This window comes from Spea bombifrons, chromosome 4 (assembly GCF_027358695.1).
Source record: "Spea bombifrons isolate aSpeBom1 chromosome 4, aSpeBom1.2.pri, whole genome shotgun sequence".
Taxonomy (NCBI): domain Eukaryota; kingdom Metazoa; phylum Chordata; class Amphibia; order Anura; family Pelobatidae; genus Spea; species Spea bombifrons.
This window is the reverse complement of record NC_071090.1, coordinates 72,986,478-73,010,386: the sequence shown is the minus strand read 5'-3', so window position 1 is coordinate 73,010,386 and position 23,909 is coordinate 72,986,478. Positions and strand designations below refer to the sequence as shown.

At 38.7% G+C, this 23,909-nt stretch overlaps 1 protein-coding gene across 1 annotated transcript; it reads right to left on the bottom strand.

Annotated features, from left to right (window-relative positions):
* Positions 1-1,450: 1,450 nt before the first annotated feature.
* On the bottom strand, positions 1,451-23,640 carry CIB2 (calcium and integrin binding family member 2). The gene is made up of 6 exons (XM_053463623.1): positions 23,157-23,640; positions 10,815-10,849; positions 5,213-5,324; positions 3,648-3,795; positions 2,396-2,591; positions 1,451-1,873 (listed from the first exon to the last, which is right to left on the bottom strand). Exons 1-6 carry the CDS (start codon positions 23,205-23,207, stop codon positions 1,852-1,854), a joined length of 564 nt encoding a protein of 187 aa, XP_053319598.1. The 5' UTR covers positions 23,208-23,640; the 3' UTR covers positions 1,451-1,851.
* Positions 23,641-23,909: the final 269 nt, after the last annotated feature.

Below are 23,909 nucleotides of genomic sequence, written 5' to 3'. Positions count from 1 at the left end.
GTAATGTGCTTCTGAGTATTAGCAAAGTATTATAGAAGGACACAAAATATTACAACCAAATTAGTTTCAACTTTAAAATATAATTACAAAGCCAATGGTATCATGACAAAACACATTCCACACTGTTTCTACTGACAAGATTGGGAATGATTCTATCGACAATGTGTACCATAGATGAAGAACTGCCTTGAATAGAGTGGCTCCTTGAACCCAATATGAGATCTCTCATGGCAAGGCACTTTAACATAAGATGTTTCAAATAACCATGTAAGATATGAAGATGTTATAGCTAGGCCCAAACATTACATAATCTCAGCAATAACCACAAAAATATGTCAAACGTATAATTGGGTTGAGGTAAGTAGCCCAAACAGGCCTTTTACAAATTAAAGTTGTAAACTACTAGTATGTATGACTAAAATCACTTTTTGTGGACCTCTTCTGCAAGATAAAATGGATGCTTTTCACAATAAGTAGTATTACTGTGATATCACACATGAGTAGATAGGCCTGTTGCTGTGTCTTTGATGATACAGATCTCTGCCTCAGCTCTTTTTGGTGTACCCCAACAGAACTGACTGTGGTAGCTGAGATGTCCTCTGTGTCCAGTGCCACACAAGAGAATTAACAATCTCACATCAGTGGGCCACTAAGAGGTCCTGTCTTCTAGCATGAAAACGGAGGAAATGTCTCCATCTGCCACTTGTTTCCCCTACTACAATAAGTCCCGTTCTAAAAATGTGCCCTCTATAATAAAAAAACCTAAAGGAGTGTTTTACAATATATTTACTATAGCTACCGTAAATAGTAGATATAATCTCCACTACGTCTTTATCCACTATAGGAAGTCTACAAATACTCAGTATTATTTAGAAAAGGCACCATGTCACTTTTTTAATGAACAAGCTTTAATGCTACTATATCCGTCTCCCAGCTGGGAATGCCCTTTAGTATTTCACTAATTTGTCACTGAGGCCTCGGGACACGGGATTTCCTTACTCATTTTCCAGTAGTTAGGTTGTTGCATCCTCAGTCCCATTGTAGCCCTTAATGCTCAACCTTCGTCTAGCAGAAACATTTTTATCTTCCAAAATATTATCATTTACCAACAAGACACTCATTGTCTCACTGGAAGAAATTGATTACCTGGTTGTTTACGACAGGCATGAGCATGTTTTTGAAATTTAGTCCATATTTAGTTGTGTTCACAAGTAAGATAGATTTTCAGACTACTTTCAAACCATAGTATCTTTAAAAAAAAAAACACATGTAAAGTCCCACCATGTTCTTGTTCCTGAGACTTGATTCCATTGCTTGCCTAATACAAAATGGTGGCTATTTTCATGTTTCTCTATAATGGATTTGAAGTTTGTCCTGTACTCCACAAACCTGTGGAATCGCTAGATCTTAAGGCACAAGCCCTTAAGTAAAAATAATTCACAATTTATACTTTTAAATCTACAGTGAAAAATGTCATTTTATGTATATTGATTTGAAAATAGAATAAACGGTGCTCTTCTACCAAACACTTCATTAGCCGGGTGTAAGGTGTGCTCATGTATCCAAGTTTACATGGTCCATTATATGTCCCATATTTCCATATCTAAGGCATCTTTTTTTGTTTTTCCAAGACTGATCATTTCCTTCTTTCACGTATGTATTTTTTGCTTCGGTAATAACCTTAAAATTTTCCTAGATTCAAATAATTCCAGGTGAAAGAATGGTATATTTTCAGAAGGACATGACATCTATTCTGTCTGCAGACACTGTGCTGTTTTTTTGCAGGGCTGTGGAGGCTGATGGCCTGAGACTCAGAAGTTCTTAACCGGTAGGAACTGTTCAATCACAACATCATATTCGTATATGGAAAGTACTGCAAGTAAAATGAAAACCCATAAGTAAATAATGACCCACAATTGTAAATATTTAAGTGATTACTACAATCGCTGATTTTGAATTGTTTTATGATATATTTACATACCTCAATGTCATGTTTAGGAGACCTGCTTGTGGCAGGAGAGTAAGAGCTAGCCAGAGTGTGGTCTCTGATCAGAAAGCACTTACTCGACTGCTGTCTCCTGCGCAGTCACGTCGGGTCGTGAACAGTACAGCAGATGTGTGGTGCGGCGCAGTGTCTGTGCTATAGCTTAAATGCCTGGAACTGCTGTACATAGGCAGCCTAGTGGTCCTTAGTCTGTCTGCAAGATTCTGGCGTTCTGACTCCTGTTTCTCGGCAAATCTTACTCCTGGCCTATTTGACTCCTCTCTACCTAGTGATTTTGTGCCCTGCTGACCTGTCCTGTACAATGTACCTGGCTATTCCTGACTACCTGCTCTGTGTACCAACTTTGGCTATGTCTGACTACCTGCTAAGTGTGCCGAACCCAGGATTTACCTGAGAAAATCCGGAGCTTTTGAAATCATGTTTTCAAAATCAGCAAATGCAAGTTTCCCATCCCCGTCCATGTCGGCTTCTTCGATAACTTTCTCGCACACCAGAGTGACTTCTTCCTCCTCTAGCTCCTCTCTTGTCACCTTATTCAGAGTTTTCTCCAGATCTGACTTACAAATGAAGTTGTCCGTGTTGAAATCTAAAGAATATAAAATAATGGTTCACACAACATGAATCGTGATCAATGTTTGTAGTTTGTGAGCAGTACTGTTCCACAGAACACACTTTGGTATGTACTAATCAAAATCAGGGCCCCTCTTTCCATAGAACACTATAGACATTATACCTATCCTATCTTTTTTAATGTAAGATATTGTTTAGCTTGTGTTTGAGGAGGCAACTGTCTTTACCAGGGGTGTCTTGAATGTCAGTCTGAACCCGATTACAATATGATTGTGGTTTCTACCACCCTAGATAGTTTAGGGAGCTTTCCTCTGCTCATACTGTAACTATATCTAATAATTAAAGCTAATAGTTCATTTGAGCCCAGTTTTCTTCATTCAATTTGTTCCTTACAGACCCTGTACCTTGCCACATAAACACATCATTCACTCAGGTGACAGGAAGTGGCCCTAGACTGGTTTGTACTTATACAGGGATCAAATTGATCCTCACAACTGCCACTGCCCCAGACTTGTTAATACATTCATTGTCTTGTTTCTTCTGTAATCACTTATTTTTAGTTTAGAAAACCGAGTAGAAAAGGACAGTTGTTCCAGTTTCATTTATTAATTTGTCAGATTTGACTACAGGGGAGTTACTAGGTCTCCAAAAGATCTAGGGCTAGAGCCCATAGCATACACATGCACACAAAGTACGTGTGTGTGTGTCTGTGTGTACATATATATACGTGTAAGTGGGTAAAATATGTGTAAGTGTGTTTACATATGTGTGCCAGAGTGTATGTTGGAAGGGAGGGCAAAGAAGGAACAGACAAGTTGTGAAGTTGGGGGGGGCCAAGGCAATTTTCGCACCAGGGCCCTGTGGTTTCTAGTTACGCCCCTGCCGCCGACATGTATCTCTGTCTTTCTCACCCCTGCAACAGTGCAAGCCTCTATCATCGCCCCAGAATGAGGAAAGCTTTGCGAGTGTAGAAAGAAAAAAGCAGGATGGCAGCTTCAGAGACTCTGGGCTAAAGCATACTGTTACTGTTAGACTACCTCTATAATTCCATGTGATATATGTGATAGATTACCATAAATCTTAAAAGCGTAGATGGCTTTAAGCTCCCGGGGTGCCATTTCACTCATCACTGAGAACATGTCAACAAAGTCATTGAAACTGAGGTTTCCTTCACCATCTTCTGAAAAGGACTGCACAATCCTCTCTTTGAACGGATTCTCCTGTAAAGGAAAGCAGGGCATGCTTATGGAATGTATGCACTCATGTGTAACAGTGCCATTCACCAATATCACTTCTCTATATTGACAGATTATTTTATGAGAACATATTGTATAGTTAGGGAAATATTGAAAATTGCTTTAAAGTAACTTCCTAACTGATGGTTTTATGTTTTATTTAAGTATTTCAGTGATTCCACACCGCTCTGATTGTATATTTGTTTGGAACTTTGCATAGTGGAGAGCAAGTATATTTACTGATTTATTTGTGATCCAGCAAAAAACATAGGTGGAAAGCAAATGAAACCCAAAACATTAGGGATTTCTTGTTAAATGTAATATATATATATATATGAGTTTACTTTTCGTGTGAATATGAGTTTAGCCATCAGTCAATAACTCATGGAGACTTGACAGTTGTTTATTTTTCCTCTTATTTTTCCTTGATCAGACTTTTTTCCGTGCCAGTGTCAAAGGCAGAGCAAACTAATGTCACAAATGTTGGCTCTCATCACGTTTTAACTATTGTACACAGCCCTCATACACTATGGACATCAACAGTACATAAACATTAATATGTGGTTGGTCCTCTCTTTTGCAGCTATACCAGCTTCCACTGTTCTGAATTTCCACACAATTCTGTGAGACTTCTTGCCCATTCATCCAGTAGAGCATTTGTGAGGTCAGGCACTGATGTTGGATGAGAAGGCATGGCTCAAAATCTCTGTTCCAGTTCACCCCAGGTGTTTGATGGGTTTGAGGTCAGGGTTCTGTGCGGGTTGGCCAAGTTCTTCCATGCCAAATTCATCTTACCATGTCTTTATGTACTTTGCTTTGTGTACTGAGGCACAGTTATGCTGGGATAGAAAATGACCTTCTCCAAACTGTTCCCCAAGTTGGAAGCATAGCATTGTCCAAAATGTCTTTGCATGTTCCCTTTTGCATACCAAGCGGGACCAACTACATATTAATGTCTATGTCATAAAAACCCCTGTTGGTGCCTATGTATGGTTGTGCATGTCACAAACTCTAAAGCCTAGCATTCTTTCCTAACATTTCATTCATTAGTGGTTCTGTATGCTTGTTCTACTTGCTATACAGTACTGAGAGATGTATTGGAACTTGCATAGTAACATACATAATAACTTACATATTGTTTACAATGATGCCTGGGAACTTTATGGCACCGCCTAGCTAGAGCTCTTCCTTGCAGATGCGGGCAGAAAGTAAACTCTGACATCAGTGGGTGGACACACAGTTTATTGACTGTGAAATGTGTGGGGATTGGGGCTCTACTTCTTCGACCTAGAGTTTTCCAGTGGTGACCCAGAGACCCGGGGAAGCGGAGCTTCTCACGGAGTCTCCAGGTAAAACACACAGTGTTCCCAGGTATGCTTATACAATAGTATGTAATTCTTACCATAAGCTCAGGCATGTTAATAATAAGCTGCATGGGCAGTTTGACATCAGGATCATCTGTATAGTCCATGGGTACCATGTTAGGAGCCAGCTCGTAGAATCTCCCATGTAATCTGTAATCACCACAGACAGAATAATGTTTATACCGGATATATCTATTTAATCAAAGAGAGTGCAGTACTAACCCAGAAGCTGTGTGAAAACAGCCGTCAACAGGGCCCATTTGCTACTAAACAACTGCCAGCCCAACTGTCACACTTTTTATGTTATGTATATAGGTCTCTTTGTACTATTGAATGTGCAACCATACATTAATATATTAAAGGGAGGGGGTTAAGGGACACTCCAGACATCATATGAACTTTAATGCTATATATATACATCTTTAAATGTATGCGCTGACCTCCATGCAAATACATGGCAAGATTCTGCAAAATACCCTATGCGTTTGACCTCCCCCGGGTTAGCCCCCCCATATTAAATTTTTTTACAAAAGATCATGGCATTTGTTAGATCTTTGTTAGATCAGGTTTGATCAACTGTTTTTTTCGTTAGATCAACTCTAAAATAGGCAATATTAACAATCTTTTTCAGGGGGGGCTAACCCGTAGCCAGCCCCCCCTCAACAAAAATTTCAACAAAATGTTACTGATTATGATAGCTCTACGTTAGATCAGGTTTGATCAGACAAAATTTTTGTTAGATCTAGTCTAATTACTGAGATATTGCATATTTAATGAGGGGGGGCTGGCCCCCCCTCAACTGAAATTTGGATTTTTTTTAATGGATCTTGGTAGATATTCGTTAGATCAGGTTAGATCAACTGTTTTTTTCGTTAGATCTACCACGCAGGAGGCGGTATTCACAATCCTATTTTGTGTGCGGGGGATGGGTACACATACGGTCTGGCCCCCCCTCAACTGAAATTTGGATTTTTTTTATGGATCTTGGTAGATATCCGTTAGATCAGGTTAGATCTACAGTTTTTTTCGTTAGATCTACCACGCAGGAGGCGGTATTCACAATCCTATTTTGTGTGCGGGGGATGGGTACACATACGGTCTGGCCCCCCCTCAACTGAAATTTGGATTTTTTTTAATGGATCTTGGTAGATATTCGTTAGATCAGGTTAGATCAACTGTTTTTTTCGTTAGATCTACCACGCAGGAGGCGGTATTCACAATCCTATTTTGTGTGCGGGGGATGGGTATACATACGGTCTGGCCCCCCCTCAACTGAAATTTGGATTTTTTTTAATGGATCTTGGTAGATATTCGTTAGATCAGGTTAGATCAACTGTTTTTTTCGTTAGATCTACCACGCAGGAGGCGGTATTCACAATCCTATTTTGTGTGCGGGGGATGGGTATACATACGGTCTGGCCCCCCCTCAACTGAAATTTGGATTTTTTTTAATGGATCTTGGTAGATATTCGTTAGATCAGGTTAGATCAACTGTTTTTTTCGTTAGATCTACCACGCAGGAGGCGGTATTCACAATCCTATTTTGTGTGCGGGGGATGGGTATACATACGGTCTGGCCCCCCCTCAACTGAAATTTGGATTTTTTTTAATGGATCTTGGTAGATATTCGTTAGATCAGGTTAGATCAACTGTTTTTTTCGTTAGATCTACCACGCAGGAGGCGGTATTCACAATCCTATTTGGTGTGCGGGGGATGGATACACATACGGTCTGGCCCCCCCTCAACGAAAATTTGGATTTTTTTTAATGGATCTTGGTAGATATTCGTTAGATCAGGTTAGATCAACAGCTTTTTTCGTTAGATCTACCACGCAGGAGGCGGTATTCACAATCCTATTTTGTGTGCGGGGGATGGGTACACATACGGTCTGGCCCCCCCTCAACTGAAATTTGGATTTTTTTTAATGGATCTTGGTAGATATTCGTTAGATCAGGTTAGATCAACTGTTTTTTTCGTTAGATCTACCACGCAGGAGGCGGTATTCACAATCCTATTTGGTGTGCGGGGGATGGATACACATACGGTCTGGCCCCCCCTCAACGAAAATTTGGATTTTTTTTAATGGATCTTGGTAGATATTCGTTAGATCAGGTTAGATCAACAGCTTTTTTCGTTAGATCTACCACGCAGGAGGCGGTATTCACAATCCTATTTTGTGTGCGGGGGATGGGTACACATACGGTCTGGCCCCCCCTCAACTGAAATTTGGATTTTTTTTAATGGATCTTGGTAGATATTCGTTAGATCAGGTTAGATCAACTGTTTTTTTCGTTAGATCTACCACGCAGGAGGCGGTATTCACAATCCTATTTTGTGTGCGGGGGATGGGTACACATACTGTGAATGCAGAGAATAAAAAAATATTGAAAGTTATCTATACATTGTGTTAGGCAAACTGCAAGAAAATGCCTAAATTCGGAGAAAAATGTGTTTTAAATGTGTCTGTGGAGTCTGTTATTTATGACATTACCTCATACCTCCCAACATCTCGGCAAATTGGGACGCTGGCGCGCATGTGCATTGCTGCCATCACTCTTCCTAAACTGTGAAGATCAGAGTGTCAGCGTTACCGCGCATGCGCGCTAGTGCTGTCACTGAAGCTGGCAGTGTTACTGTGCATGCGTACAATGCTGAGCATGTCCAGTAGTCGTTTTCTGGTGACCCAGGCACCAGAGAACACGATCAGGACCCGCAGGATTCTGAATCCCGAATTCCATGGAACAGAGGTAGAGCTCAGCGGGACAGAGCCTCCAAATCGTGACTGTACTGCATTAATCGAGACAGTTGAGAGGTATGCACCTGTGGCTTGATGTGCAAATGAACAGGCATGGATATGTAAAATCAAAAGAAGATTGTGAGTAGATAGATCTAACGAAAAAACAGTTGATCTAACCTGATCTAACGAATATCTACCAAAATCCATTAAAAAAAAATCCAAATTTCAGTTGAGGGGGGGCCAGACCGTATGTGTACCCATTACCCGCACACAAAATAGGATTGTGAATACCGCCTCCTGCGTGGTAGATCTAACGAAAAAAACAGTTGATCTAACCTGATCTAACGGATATCTACCAAGATCCATAAAAAAAAATCCAAATTTCAGTTGAGGGGGGGCCAGACCGTATGTGTACCCATCCCCCGCACACCAAATAGGATTGTGAATACCGCCTCCTGCGTGGTAGATCTAACGAAAAAAACTGTAGATCTAACCTGATCTAACGGATATCTACCAAGATCCATTAAAAAAAATCCAAATTTCAGTTGAGGGGGGGGCCAGACTGTATGTGTACCCATCCCCCGCACACAAAATAGGATTGTGAATACCGCCTCCTGCGTGGTAGATCTAACGAAAAAAGCTGTTGATCTAACCTGATCTAACGAATATCTACCAAGATCCATTAAAAAAAATCCAAATTTCAGTTGAGGGGGGGCCAGCCCCTATGTATACCCATCACCCGCACACAAAATAGGATTGTGAATACCGCCTCCTGCGTGGTAGATCTAACGAAAAAAACTGTAGATCTAACCTGATCTAACGAATATCTACCAAGATCCATAAAAAAAAATCCAAATTTCAGTTGAGGGGGGGCCAGACCGTATGTGTACCCATCCCCCGCACACAAAATAGGATTGTGAATACCGCCTCCTGCGTGGTAGATCTAACGAAAAAAACAGTTGATCTAACCTGATCTAACGAATATCTACCAAGATCCATTAAAAAAAATCCAAATTTCAGTTGAGGGGGGGCCAGACTGTATGTGTACCCATCCCCCGCACACAAAATAGGATTGTGAATTCCGCCTCCTGCGTGGTAGATCTAACGAAAAAAACAGTTGATCTAACCTGATCTAACGAATATCTACCAAGATCCATTAAAAAAAATCCAAATTTCAGTTGAGGGGGGGCCAGACCGTATGTGTACCCATCCCCCGCACACAAAATAGGATTGTGAATTCCCGCCTCCTGCGTGGTAGATCTAACGGAAAAAACAGTTGATCTAACCTGATCTAACGAATATCTACCAAGATCCATTAAAAAAAATCCAAATTTCAGTTGAGGGGGGGCCAGCCCCCCCTCATTAAATATGCAATATCTCCGTAATTAGACTAGATCTAACAAAAATTTTGTCTGATCAAACCTGATCTAACGTAGAGCTATCATAATCAGTAACATTTTGTTGAAATTTTTGTTGAGGGGGGGCTGGCTACGGGTTAGCCCCCCCTGAAAAAGATTGTTAATATTGCCTATTTTAGAGTTGATCTAACGAAAAAAACAGTTGATCAAACCTGATCTAACAAAGATCTAACAAATGCCATGATCTTTTGTAAAAAAAATTAATATGGGGGGGCTAACCCGGGGGAGGTATGCGTTTGCCCTGTTGCCCAACCACCTGCTATTTTGTGTGCAGGAGATTTGTTCAGCATGTGATACGAAGCACTTACAAAGTACTTTCATATGCATTGTTTGTTTAAGGGGCTGCCTGGGACACTGGAGTGTCCCTTTAATATTACTTTATATTACATATTGGGAGGGAGTACATTAAACACAGAATACCGCAAAACAGAACATGTCAATCCCCCAAAACAATTTGTCCTATTGGGTAAAATTACATGTAGACTCCAATGATGACACATATTATAACAGGAAGACAGTACGTGATGGAGATAGATTGCCTGCATACATTGTCTTAATACGACTGCTTATTTTCAGCAACAGACAGGATGTCTGACATATACTGGCCACCTATCTTAAAGGTGTCAACATGAGCACACAATTAGCCATAGATCTCTGTCATTCTGTGCAATTGTAGAGAAAATGTCCTTGAAAAAAGACCTCCATGTGCTAATAACGATCTATAGTTGATGAATGTCCTCCATTTTTCTAGGACTGTATGCGGGAAAACAGTTAACACCTTTTTTATCGATTATTATTGCCAGCTATCTTCCTGGTCTGCAGAGGACTCCTTCAGCATTATATGTCTTGTTCTTGAAACATTTCACATATGATTTGAAGATGTAGATGGTGCATAAGGTGTTATGGTTACTATTTTAGGATGCTGCACATACGTGTAGTAGAACAAACATCTATCCTATTTTTTAATGGCATAGGCAATGATGAATCCAGTTGGCTTATATCCCTATTATATGTTGTCACCCTACAACTAATAAGGACTTCTAAGTCCTTGGGAACATTTACATTTAGTTAGGTTTAGGAGGGAGTAGGGTCAATACCTCTTGAATAGTTAATAGAGGTGGGAATGGGATTCAATTTGGATTAGTGATCCAGAGAACAAGGCTAATTATGCAGATAATAATTGGGACATTTTCTAAAATAAGAAATAAACATTTTAAATCTTGTTTTTAACTTAATTCCTTTCCGGTAATGAGACAATCCTAGTTAGCATCACCCATTACTACAGTGTTCAAACGGGAAATGAGTGTGACTAATCCACTGAAACCTTCTGTATGCGATTATACAGATAATCTAAATTGTACAGTTCTTCTTAAATCTACATACGTTTATGTATTGTGCATTACACCCAATTTTGTCTTCTAGAAGTTAAGTTAATTTTTGCAACTTAACATTAAAACTATTGGATCATTAAGCTAATAACTCACCTAAGGATTTCCTTTCTTGTGAAGAACGTACAGTCCTGCAAGAAACAAGCATTTCATATAATTTACTCTATTTATTGAAACACCCTATTTACTGAAAAAAAGCCAGGATCTATATAAAATGCTGCAACTTCTGAGTTGTGCTTCTAAATGTGTTATAGTCACGTACATGTTGAAAGCCTTCATCTTGGATGAAAGCAATGAAACTATTAATGTCTTTATTGACTTTGAAATAAAATGGAACAATTACACATTATTAAAAGACATTCCAGATGTACAATGAGCTGCATTATTTTTTTGTAATAAATCAATGAACATTATTACGCTTGGTTTCACAAGAATAAACTAAATCTATAAGCTATAAAAGGAAATTTCAGAGCAATTGTAAGGGGTAAAAATCCTACCGAACTGGTGTTACAAATTGCTAAACATTTGCTGGAACCATTCTTATTTAACATTGATTGAAAGACTAAAGAACCACTCATTGCATTAATATCTGTGTCTTTACACGGCCAAATAAAGCATTTAGGGGGTATCTGCAGGATGAATATTGTGCTTTGGGGATACAAAGGGAAATGTAAACAGTTGGACAAAGGTAAGAAGTCACACAGCAATCGACTAATCCTCAATATAGTATGGAATAGAGTATGAAATAGATTATGCTTAGTAGATCCTAGGACTATGATATTATTCAGTGTTTGATCATATATTATATGAATGCATCTTTGTTAAAAATCAAATAAGAAGGAACCTCTAACGTCTTGAAAGCTTATATGAGTCTATATGACTTTATGAACATTCAGTCCACTAAAACAGTTTCACAAACTTCTGTGAATATACAATACAGTTGGAAATTAAACAAACAAGGGCACTTAGCCGCATTTACTATGCCGAATGCATTGGATGTATCAAGATGTCTTCCTGCTCATCACATAGTAACCGTAGGCTGAATTCTTTATGACATATTACTTTATATGACATGACCCCAATATGAGACTTGACTCAGTTAAAACATCCATTGGTGGTTGAAGTCTTCCGACATTTGGTTACTAAATTCAGCTCTACTTGCTTGTGATTTAATATACCATGGCTGGGACCCGATTAGGCCCCTGCTTGGCACCTGCCTCACCTATCTCTACATTACGGAAATGTATTAAAGAGCATCTGGGGACATGTGCACAAGTGCTGAGTTTCTGTATGGGAGAGCAGCAAATGCATAATAAGGGAAATGGTGAATGGTGACGACGAAAAAATAATGAAGATTTATAGCTAGTTTGCTTCCAAATGTTCTCATGAAGTTAATGTTCCTTCTACAATATTCACTAGAGATTCTGAGAATGAGAACTTTCTGTGACCTTAAAAGCAGCAGTGCATTAATAGCAGAGCTAGGCTAATTGAAGGTCCAAGATCACACTGACTCCCAGTGCCGGATGGATGTGTGGCCACAAAATGCTGAAACTACCAATGACCTGTAGGGTTAATATATCATATATCATTTATATCTCTCAATTGACAATAATAAGATGCAATCACAGATGAGCAGATCAATATATAACTATAAGAATAGAACATCATTTATGTTTGTCACCCCATTTCCCTCTAGATTGTAAGCTTGCGAGCAGGGCTCTCTCCACCGAATGTATCGGTTTGTCTTGGTCTGTCAAGTCTTGTCTTGTCATATCTCATGAATTTATGTATTGTATTAAGAGCTGTGTAAACTGTTGGCGCTATATAAATAAAAGATAATAATAATAATAATAATATTACATTTTCTGCAATGCAGTGCAGATATGGTATCAGTAATTATTAGAAATGAGTCTAATCCCTCGAATACGCTGTGTCTGTCAAAGAACAAAAGGAGTCAACCTCAGATCATGGCTCTCATTGTGTTCATCAACAGTAATAAATAATAACTTGTGAAGAAGCCATACAAGTGATAAAAATGGATAGTAATTTTACACCTGTTCTAGTAGAAGACACAAAGCATATGTCCATATGATGTGCAATTGCTGAACTTCTAATCTGATGCAGATCAGCATATAGAGGTGATATTGTTACAGCATGGGAGAACAAACGCAAGAATACATAGATACACTACATGGACAAAAGTATTGGGACACCTGACCATTACACCAACAGGGACTTTCATTCTAAATACATAGACATTAATAAGTAATTAACCCCCCTTTGCAGCTATAACAGCTTCCACTCTTCTGAGAAGGATTTACAAAAGATTTTGGAGGGATTCTATGGAATTTTTTGCCCATTCATTCTGTAGAGCATTTGTGAGGTCAGTCACTGATGTTGGGTGAGAAGGCCTGGCTCGCAATCTCCATTCCAGTTCATCCTAAAGGGGTTCAATGGGGTTGAGGTCAGGGTTCTATCAGTCAAGTTCTTCCACACCAAACTCATCCAATCATGGATTCAACTATCAACCTTGCTTTGTGCATAGGGGGGACAGTCATGCTGGAGTAGAAAAGGGCCTTCCCCAATCTGTTCCCACAAAGTTGAAAGCACAGCATTGTTCAAACCCTGATTTCAATAATTAAGAGGTGTGTCCCAATACGTTTGTCCATATAGTGGACACACACGCATTGTTACATCTATGTTTTTTGTCCACACTGCATTTCACTCCACTTAATATTAAATCTTACTTAATAGCAAATCATCAAAGGAAATACATAACAAAGAAAGATTTAAAGTTTAATTGAGATGGTTTTCACCAACAGTCAATAAGAATTTTGCTCACACAACGTATACTTTTCCCCCTCTCATTTACATAAATAATCTTTTTCAAAATATTTGTGAGCTTAGCAAAACAAAAAAGGATGACAACATTTTTTTCCTGTTAACTGCACCTGAAATTTTGAAAGAAACTGAACACAGACAAATAAAAGCATACCTCCTAACTGCCTAACTTGAGGAGGTACAATCAGACACTTTCTGTGACCCAAACCCTTCTTCCCCCCCTAGCCATAACTCTAACAAGGGCCAGCCTTAACACTCCCAGAGTCCATGTGTCCACTCCTTTACTGTGCAACTCTTTTCCTCCCCTATGTAGTACAGTTGTAGGTCAAATACATACAAGGAAACATAGCATTGCATGTATAGAGCAACTGCAAAAATCACAAGCAAACTTGGCATTGAAGGTATAGATCAAATAAATAATGAATGGAAATTGCAAAAATAGATCACAGGTTGCACACCCCAAAGGCCAGTCCGTGTACCCATATTGCACAAATAGGACTTACTCTGGACCCAGATTGCATCCACAGGGCTTGGCCAGCACACAAATTTCATCCACACACTTTCTCTTACAAACACTTTCACAACCCAAACATGCCCCTTCTCATAATTTCTCCCATATCTCATTATTGCTCCTCTTTCTCAGTATCCCTGCAGTTTCTGTCCTTCTATCCCATTACCCACCTTCATCTCTCACCTTTCTCTCTTCTCTTTCCTTATCTCATCAATTTCCTCCTACCTCTCTCCTTTCTCTTGCCTTCCGTTTGATCTCCCCTTCTTATTAACCATATTCTTTATTTTTATCCCTCCTTTTTCCCTCTCCATCTTTGCCTCACCCTTTTCCCTATCTTTACGCTTTCTGTTCATCTCTAGTCCTCTTTCTCTCTCCCTTTTTTCCCTACCTCTCACCCTTTTCTTTTATCTCAGCCCCTTTTCCTTAATCCTCTTTCTCATTAGCTTTCTTCTTTTTCTTTATCTCATCTCTCCCATGTCTCTTTATCTCACCTCCTATTTCACTTTATCTCTCTCCTTACACACTCACTCTAACACACATACACATGCTTACACATACTTACACTAACATACACTTATTCATACTAACACACACTTACACTCATATTAGCAAACACTCCCTCTCACACAACGCACACACATTCATGCTCACATTTCCACATCCATCTTAACACTAACACATACAAAGCCATGCTAACACACAAACACACATCCATGCCGGCACACAAGCACTTGCACATACACATCTATGCTAACACACACACATCCATGCTTACACACAAACACTTACACATTCATGTTAACATACACTTATACATACATTCTCATTCTAGCATATGTACACACATTCATACATACTCCTTCCCTTCCCCTCTTACTCCCTCCCTCTTGCACCCTGCTTACCCCACTGGCAGCCTGCATACTGTACGAGCAGCCTCGCTTTCACCACAGTCACATAACCTTGCGTCCCTGCTTCCCCATGCCAATCTAAAATTGTTCACAAAGGGCCCATCCTGGTTGGAAAAGCCCTGTGAACATTTTTGGAACCGCCTGACCAGCCTGCTCTCTTAAGGCCAGCCCTGACTCAAACCTACATGTGAAACAAAAGTATCTCTTATTCTCATTTAGTATTTTTGGTAAAAAGAAACACTATTACTTCAAATATTCAGAAATGTCTTCCAAAGGCTTACACCACAAAACCAGTGTCAAGCCTTTTTTTTTTTTGCAATATCCTCCAGGATGACCAACTGCAGTATCATATTGAGACTACTAATGAAATGATAAGGTTTGGGCCTAAAGTAAAATCAATGTTAATTTTATAACCACAGTTGCGTAGACTTACATGAATCCTGCTGATACATTGCCCCTTCTCATCTTCCAGCACATTAACCCTGATTTCTTTTTTATGTAACATATTATCAATATTATTTTGGTTCATTAACTCCCCTTGAAAACCCGGTGTACACTTGTATGCAATCTCTCAAAGAATATTATAATACAGAATTCCAACAGCCTTGCAGTCAACTTGATGTTTGCATTATTTTCATGTAATGTCTGTATAAATATTAGTCTATCTACATCAACAACAGAATAATTGTAATGTATAAAACTTTGAACTAGAAACGATAGCCTTTTTCATTATTTTTGAAGTATTTACCAACCATCCTTCATTCTTGTATCTACGCTAAGGAATGAATTCTATTTCTTCTGTTCAACTTATCTTCCTTTTTCTCAAAACATAGTTGTAATGTAATTGAGTTTTTTTTAAAAAAGCAACCTGCCTCAAACAATGCTTAACTCATTCAATTAATTTCCCACAAAAGTAATCATTCTAGGCCCCATGTATGCTGTTTTTATAGATTTATGTATTACTGTGGATTTATCCCTATTTTTTAGTTAAACATGTCCAATATGAGGAGACATAGTGATCTAGAACAAACCTACAATATTTGAAAGGGTAAGTAAAAGCCATAGTGATTCAAGTTCATCATACTTAAGCTAGGACCCATGTTTGCTTGGATTAAACACATAAACTTGTGGAAACTACCTGACAACTAAGTATTGGCAAGTTTCCCATGGGTTTCGCTTCGTACCTGCATGAGCGACTTAAATTCAAACAGATGAAGTGTTTCCTCACTGCATAGATACAAACTCTAGAGACATATATACATGTAACCTGTGCTGTATTCATATAGAAAATACAAATGATACTGTATATATTTAATACACAATATATCCCAATATTTGACTGTGTAACAAATGACATATTACAGGTGTGTACACATGGAAGTACAATGAATATTGATATAAAATATGTATCCTCTTTACCAGAGATGGGGAAATCTAGGAGTCCCGTATTCATGCTTCCTAACGTCTTATATTATTTATTTATCTTAATTTCAGAAAGAGATATGAAAACATATTAGAATTGTGCATTAATGTGTACAGTGTTCCTTTGCGTAACAAAAAACGCACAACATACATCAATGCATGGTGTTAATGTACAATGCATTAATTACTAATTATGTATAACATGGGATGTATGTATGTATGGGAGAGCAGCAAATGCATAATAAGGGAAATGGTGACGACGAAAAAATAATGAAGATTTATAGCTAGTTTGCTTCCAAATGTTCTCATGAAGTTAATGTTCCTTCTACAATATTCACTAGAGATTCTGAGAATGAGAACTTTCTGTGACCTTAAAAGCAGCAGTGCATTAATAGCAGAGCTAGGCTAATTGAAGGTCCAAGATCACACTGACTCCCAGTGCCGGATGGATGTGTGGCCACAAAATGCTGAAACTACCAATGACCTGTAGGGTTAATATATCATATATCATTTATATCTCTCAATTGACAATAATAAGATGCAATCACAGATGAGCAGATCAATATATAACTATAAGAATAGAACATCATTTATGTTTGTCACCCCATTTCCCTCTAGATTGTAAGCTTGCGAGCAGGGCTCTCTCCACCGAATGTATCGGTTTGTCTTGGTCTGTCAAGTCTTGTCTTGTCATATCTCATGAATTTATGTATTGTATTAAGAGCTGTGTAAACTGTTGGCGCTATATAAATAAAAGATAATAATAATAATAATAATATTACATTTTCTGCAATGCAGTGCAGATATGGTATCAGTAATTATTAGAAATGAGTCTAATCCCTCGAATACGCTGTGTCTGTCAAAGAACAAAAGGAGTCAACCTCAGATCATGGCTCTCATTGTGTTCATCAACAGTAATAAATAATAACTTGTGAAGAAGCCATACAAGTGATAAAAATGGATAGTCATTTTACACCTGTTCTAGTAGAAGACACAAAGCATATGTCCATATGATGTGCAATTGCTGAACTTCTAATCTGATGCAGATCAGCATATAGAGGTGATATTGTTACAGCATGGGAGAACAAACGCAAGAATACATAGATACACTACATGGACAAAAGTATTGGGACACCTGACCATTACACCAACAGGGACTTTCATTCTAAATACATAGACATTAATAAGTAATTAACCCCCCTTTGCAGCTATAACAGCTTCCACTCTTCTGAGAAGGATTTACAAAAGATTTTGGAGGGATTCTATGGAATTTTTTGCCCATTCATTCTGTAGAGCATTTGTGAGGTCAGTCACTGATGTTGGGTGAGAAGGCCTGGCTCGCAATCTCCATTCCAGTTCATCCTAAAGGGGTTCAATGGGGTTGAGGTCAGGGTTCTATCAGTCAAGTTCTTCCACACCAAACTCATCCAATCATGGATTCAACTATCAACCTTGCTTTGTGCATAGGGGGGACAGTCATGCTGGAGTAGAAAAGGGCCTTCCCCAATCTGTTCCCACAAAGTTGAAAGCACAGCATTGTTCAAACCCTGATTTCAATAATTAAGAGGTGTGTCCCAATACGTTTGTCCATATAGTGGACACACACGCATTGTTACATCTATGTTTTTTGTCCACACTGCATTTCACTCCACTTAATATTAAATCTTACTTAATAGCAAATCATCAAAGGAAATACATAACAAAGAAAGATTTAAAGTTTAATTGAGATGGTTTTCACCAACAGTCAATAAGAATTTTGCTCACACAACGTATACTTTTCCCCCTCTCATTTACATAAATAATCTTTTTCAAAATATTTGTGAGCTTAGCAAAACAAAAAAGGATGACAACATTTTTTTCCTGTTAACTGCACCTGAAATTTTGAAAGAAACTGAACACAGACAAATAAAAGCATACCTCCTAACTGCCTAACTTGAGGAGGTACAATCAGACACTTTCTGTGACCCAAACCCTTCTTCCCCCCCTAGCCATAACTCTAACAAGGGCCAGCCTTAACACTCCCAGAGTCCATGTGTCCACTCCTTTACTGTGCAACTCTTTTCCTCCCCTATGTAGTACAGTTGTAGGTCAAATACATACAAGGAAACATAGCATTGCATGTATAGAGCAACTGCAAAAATCACAAGCAAACTTGGCATTGAAGGTATAGATCAAATAAATAATGAATGGAAATTGCAAAAATAGATCACAGGTTGCACACCCCAAAGGCCAGTCCGTGTACCCATATTGCACAAATAGGACTTACTCTGGACCCAGATTGCATCCACAGGGCTTGGCCAGCACACAAATTTCATCCACACACTTTCTCTTACAAACACTTTCACAACCCAAACATGCCCCTTCTCATAATTTCTCCCATATCTCATTATTGCTCCTCTTTCTCAGTATCCCTGCAGTTTCTGTCCTTCTATCCCATTACCCACCTTCATCTCTCACCTTTCTCTCTTCTCTTTCCTTATCTCATCAATTTCCTCCTACCTCTCTCCTTTCTCTTGCCTTCCGTTTGATCTCCCCTTCTTATTAACCATATTCTTTATTTTTATCCCTCCTTTTTCCCTCTCCATCTTTGCCTCACCCTTTTCCCTATCTTTACGCTTTCTGTTCATCTCTAGTCCTCTTTCTCTCTCCCTTTTTTCCCTACCTCTCACCCTTTTCTTTTATCTCAGCCCCTTTTCCTTAATCCTCTTTCTCATTAGCTTTCTTCTTTTTCTTTATCTCATCTCTCCCATGTCTCTTTATCTCACCTCCTATTTCACTTTATCTCTCTCCTTACACACTCACTCTAACACACATACACATGCTTACACATACTTACACTAACATACACTTATTCATACTAACACACACTTACACTCATATTAGCAAACACTCCCTCTCACACAACGCACACACATTCATGCTCACATTTCCACATCCATCTTAACACTAACACATACAAAGCCATGCTAACACACAAACACACATCCATGCCGGCACACAAGCACTTGCACATACACATCTATGCTAACACACACACATCCATGCTTACACACAAACACTTACACATTCATGTTAACATACACTTATACATACATTCTCATTCTAGCATATGTACACACATTCATACATACTCCTTCCCTTCCCCTCTTACTCCCTCCCTCTTGCACCCTGCTTACCCCACTGGCAGCCTGCATACTGTACGAGCAGCCTCGCTTTCACCACAGTCACATAACCTTGCGTCCCTGCTTCCCCATGCCAATCTAAAATTGTTCACAAAGGGCCCATCCTGGTTGGAAAAGCCCTGTGAACATTTTTGGAACCGCCTGACCAGCCTGCTCTCTTAAGGCCAGCCCTGACTCAAACCTACATGTGAAACAAAAGTATCTCTTATTCTCATTTAGTATTTTTGGTAAAAAGAAACACTATTACTTCAAATATTCAGAAATGTCTTCCAAAGGCTTACACCACAAAACCAGTGTCAAGCCTTTTTTTTTTTTGCAATATCCTCCAGGATGACCAACTGCAGTATCATATTGAGACTACTAATGAAATGATAAGGTTTGGGCCTAAAGTAAAATCAATGTTAATTTTATAACCACAGTTGCGTAGACTTACATGAATCCTGCTGATACATTGCCCCTTCTCATCTTCCAGCACATTAACCCTGATTTCTTTTTTATGTAACATATTATCAATATTATTTTGGTTCATTAACTCCCCTTGAAAACCCGGTGTACACTTGTATGCAATCTCTCAAAGAATATTATAATACAGAATTCCAACAGCCTTGCAGTCAACTTGATGTTTGCATTATTTTCATGTAATGTCTGTATAAATATTAGTCTATCTACATCAACAACAGAATAATTGTAATGTATAAAACTTTGAACTAGAAACGATAGCCTTTTTCATTATTTTTGAAGTATTTACCAACCATCCTTCATTCTTGTATCTACGCTAAGGAATGAATTCTATTTCTTCTGTTCAACTTATCTTCCTTTTTCTCAAAACATAGTTGTAATGTAATTGAGTTTTTTTTTTAAAAAAGCAACCTGCCTCAAACAATGCTTAACTCATTCAATTAATTTCCCACAAAATATTAAGTACTCATTCTAGGCCCCATGTATATGCTGTTTTTATAGATTTATGTATTACTGTGGATTTATCCCTATTTTTTTAGTTAAACTTGTGGAAACTACCTGACAATTAAGTATTGGCAAGTTTCCCATGGGTTTCGCTTCGTACCTGCATGAGCGACTTAAATTCAAACAGATGAAGTGTTTCCTCGCTGCATAGATACAAACTCTAGAGACATATATACATGTAACCTGTGCTGTATTCATATAGAAAATACAAATGATACTGTATATATTTAATACACAATATATCCCAATATTTGACTGTGTAACAAATGACATATTACAGGTGTGTACACATGGAAGTACAATGAATATTGATATAAAATATGTATCCTCTTTACCAGAGATGGGGAAATCTAGGAGTCCCGTATTCATGCTTCCTAACGTCTTATATTATTTATTTATCTTAAATAACATATCTCTTTCTGATTTCAGAAAGAGATATGGAAACATATTAGAATTGTGCATTAATGTGTACAGTGTTCCTCTGCGTAACAAAAAACGCACAACATACATGAATGCATGGTGTTAATGTACAATGCATTAATTACTAATTATGTATAACACCAATAAATTGCAAATTGAACGTAAGACAAACAAAAATGACAATTAAGAGGGAACGTGGGAATGTAAGGACATTTTAGAATTTAAAGAGCTGTTTACACCCCACTACTGTCACTTAGTATTCCATTGACTTGTTTACTTACATTTGACCTAGCCCATGGGATTGTGTATGAAGAACAGGTGCTACGTGGTGATGTTACACAATGTAAACATCTGGCAGCTCATAGGTTAATGGGGGAGGGGAATCAATACTCTAAAGTTCCAGGATTACCCTCTGCCGTCCTCAAAATTAATTATTCAGGCTTGTGCTAAAAGATACGATAAGATGGCATGGTGTATATAGCAATGCAGTATGACTTCTCCAGTACAGTGTTCTGTATCTTAATTCGATAGTGAGGCCTCATGTTCACCACAGACACAACCTCCCTTGCCTACAAACGTTTAATCACTTTTCCTGTCTCATTCACAATAATTTATCTAAACATACATATCTGCACTATTTCTTCCCAATGCCTAATAGCTTATTTTTAAATATCTTTACACTGGTTTAATATTTCATTTTGTTACAAGATGATTTCCATTTTGTCATTTTCTATGTTAAGATTCAAGTGTTTTATAACTTCTTACAAAAGCTTGGAGCAATGCATGGTAAAATAAGTTGTGATCCATCATTTTCTGGGCTGCCCAAAAGGAAGATCTCCAGCAGATACTGAACTATATATTCCACGATTCTTGACCAGTTATTAACTATTCATTGTAACCCCTAATCAGGAACCTCAGAGTTCAACCAGTGACTGTATATCTCCCAAGGTCTTGAAGTCCTCACAGTTCTGGATCACCAACTGTCCTTCATGATTTATTTAACTATTGACAGTCATCCCTGGACATATCCATTCCAGACTGACAATAAACAACTGTGTCTTTGTGGGATACCCCAAACTACCTGTATTTATCCATACACACAATCTTTTACCTCTGTTGAAAAAGATCACACTTAATAAGCATGTGATGCCTTTCAATAAACCAAAGATCACATAGTAAGGTGAGTTGTCACCTAACCTGTAAAGAACACAGAGGTCCATCCTTATATTTAAAGAAGGGGCCTCCTGGGTCTGTGTGGTTCTACATCACACTCTAAGAATGCAGGCCCACTACAAGGTATTGCAAACTCCTTAAAGCTGGATCTTAGTAGGCCTTGACAAACACCAAACACAACTTAGGACACTGCCCCTAGCAGTATACAACTGCCAAGCACACTTATCACTGGTTCACAGTATCCTTCTCAGCCTTTCAAGCCCCATGCCTCACCATATGACACACATCCATAACCTCCACAAGCTGGTGTACAAACATCTACCAAGAACCTTCAGCATCTGGTCCTCAAAAAACGATATATATATATATATATATATATATATATATATATATATATATATATATATACTGTAATACACAATCGAGGCCTGGAGGAAGAAACAAGCTAATGGCTAGTGAGTGTGAGTCACTGAGCGATAAGCTTTTCCTCGCTGTGGGTCCACAAAACAACAACTTAATGGATGTTCTTTAAATTGAAACATAGATGTTATTTACATAAGCTGTGCATGTAAACACTCTGAATACATCAAATAATTTACAAATAAACATTGGAGATTATGTTTGAGTTGATATATATATATATATTAATAATGGTGTAATTGTGAAACACGCGCATAATGTGTTTTAATGCAGGCTTCATATGCACTTATATAGCTTAAGATACATCCATGTAAACCTTGACATTTTTATTTTATTAAAATATTCCCATTTTAATAAAACCACAAGTATCTATAGTAACACATGAAGATCACCCCCTTTATAATAATGTTAACATACATATTTAGCTATATACCTATTAGTGTTTTTCATTTACACAATTATTTAAATATATCATTAAAACGATTGCTTAACATCACTAGCAGTCATGTTAGGTCATCTGTGAACAGAATCTCTTACATAAGGGATGGGTGATTGCCAATTTCCCCATAGTTTGACAGCAGAGCTCTGGCTCCCTTACCTGGTATGCATCTAGCTGTTCATCAGTAAATATAGTTTGCTTATTGCCCATGATAGATGAGGGGTCCTTTCTGTTGTCGTGAAATGCATCACACTGGGAGGGGCAGAAGTGTTTCCTTGTGTATGCATTGGCATTTACACGCAGGCAGCTTGAGCCAGAGGTGATACAGCCTGCATTAGGGTGGCTGGGTGAAGACAAGGAATCGGATGTAGCACCGAATGCCGTTTACATACAACCATGCCTACAGGTGGAAAAGGCTCCGTTTTCCTGAGGCTGGACAAACAGGATGCGGCTCCGAACCAATGCTGATGATGCTGATGCTGTGCCCTGTGTCATCAGCCTGCAGTCTCCTGGATGTCTTACATGAAATAGCAGTGCATCAGCAGGGCAAACCCCTCCCACTGATTGTCATAACGCTGCACCTACGCGATTCGCCACACGGGGGCGCTGGAAACAACTGCTTGCAGTTCTTGGAGAGACACCTAGTTCAAGAACTAGAAACCAAACATATGGGGGTTAATTCACCAAAGGGAGAGTTTGCAGGAGAGCTGTGATTTGAACTCCATGCCCAGAGAGCCAACCCTATGGAGCTTCTGCTACAGGAAGAGCTTGGCTGCCCCTGTATAATACACAGCTCAGTACTTTACATAAGAGAAACCTGCCAGTGCTGGTCCTTCATAATGAGAGGGTTAAAAGTAAAACCATAACTTTCCAGCAAACCCTCACACCAGCTCTCTTTGGTTTAATTATACC

Bases quoted from the DNA above. Each gene is read 5' to 3' on its own strand.
- CIB2 (XM_053463623.1), bottom strand. From the start codon at position 23,207: ATGGGCAATAAGCAAACTATATTTACTGATGAACAGCTAGATGCATAC. The intron at 10,850-23,156 runs GTAAGGGAGCCA...TGTTTCTTGCAG, and splicing joins AACAGCTAGATGCATACCAG to GACTGTACGTTCTTCACAAG. The intron at 1,874-2,395 runs GTAAATCCTGGG...TTTTACTTGCAG, and splicing joins AAAGCTCCGGATTTTCTCAG to TACTTTCCATATACGAATAT.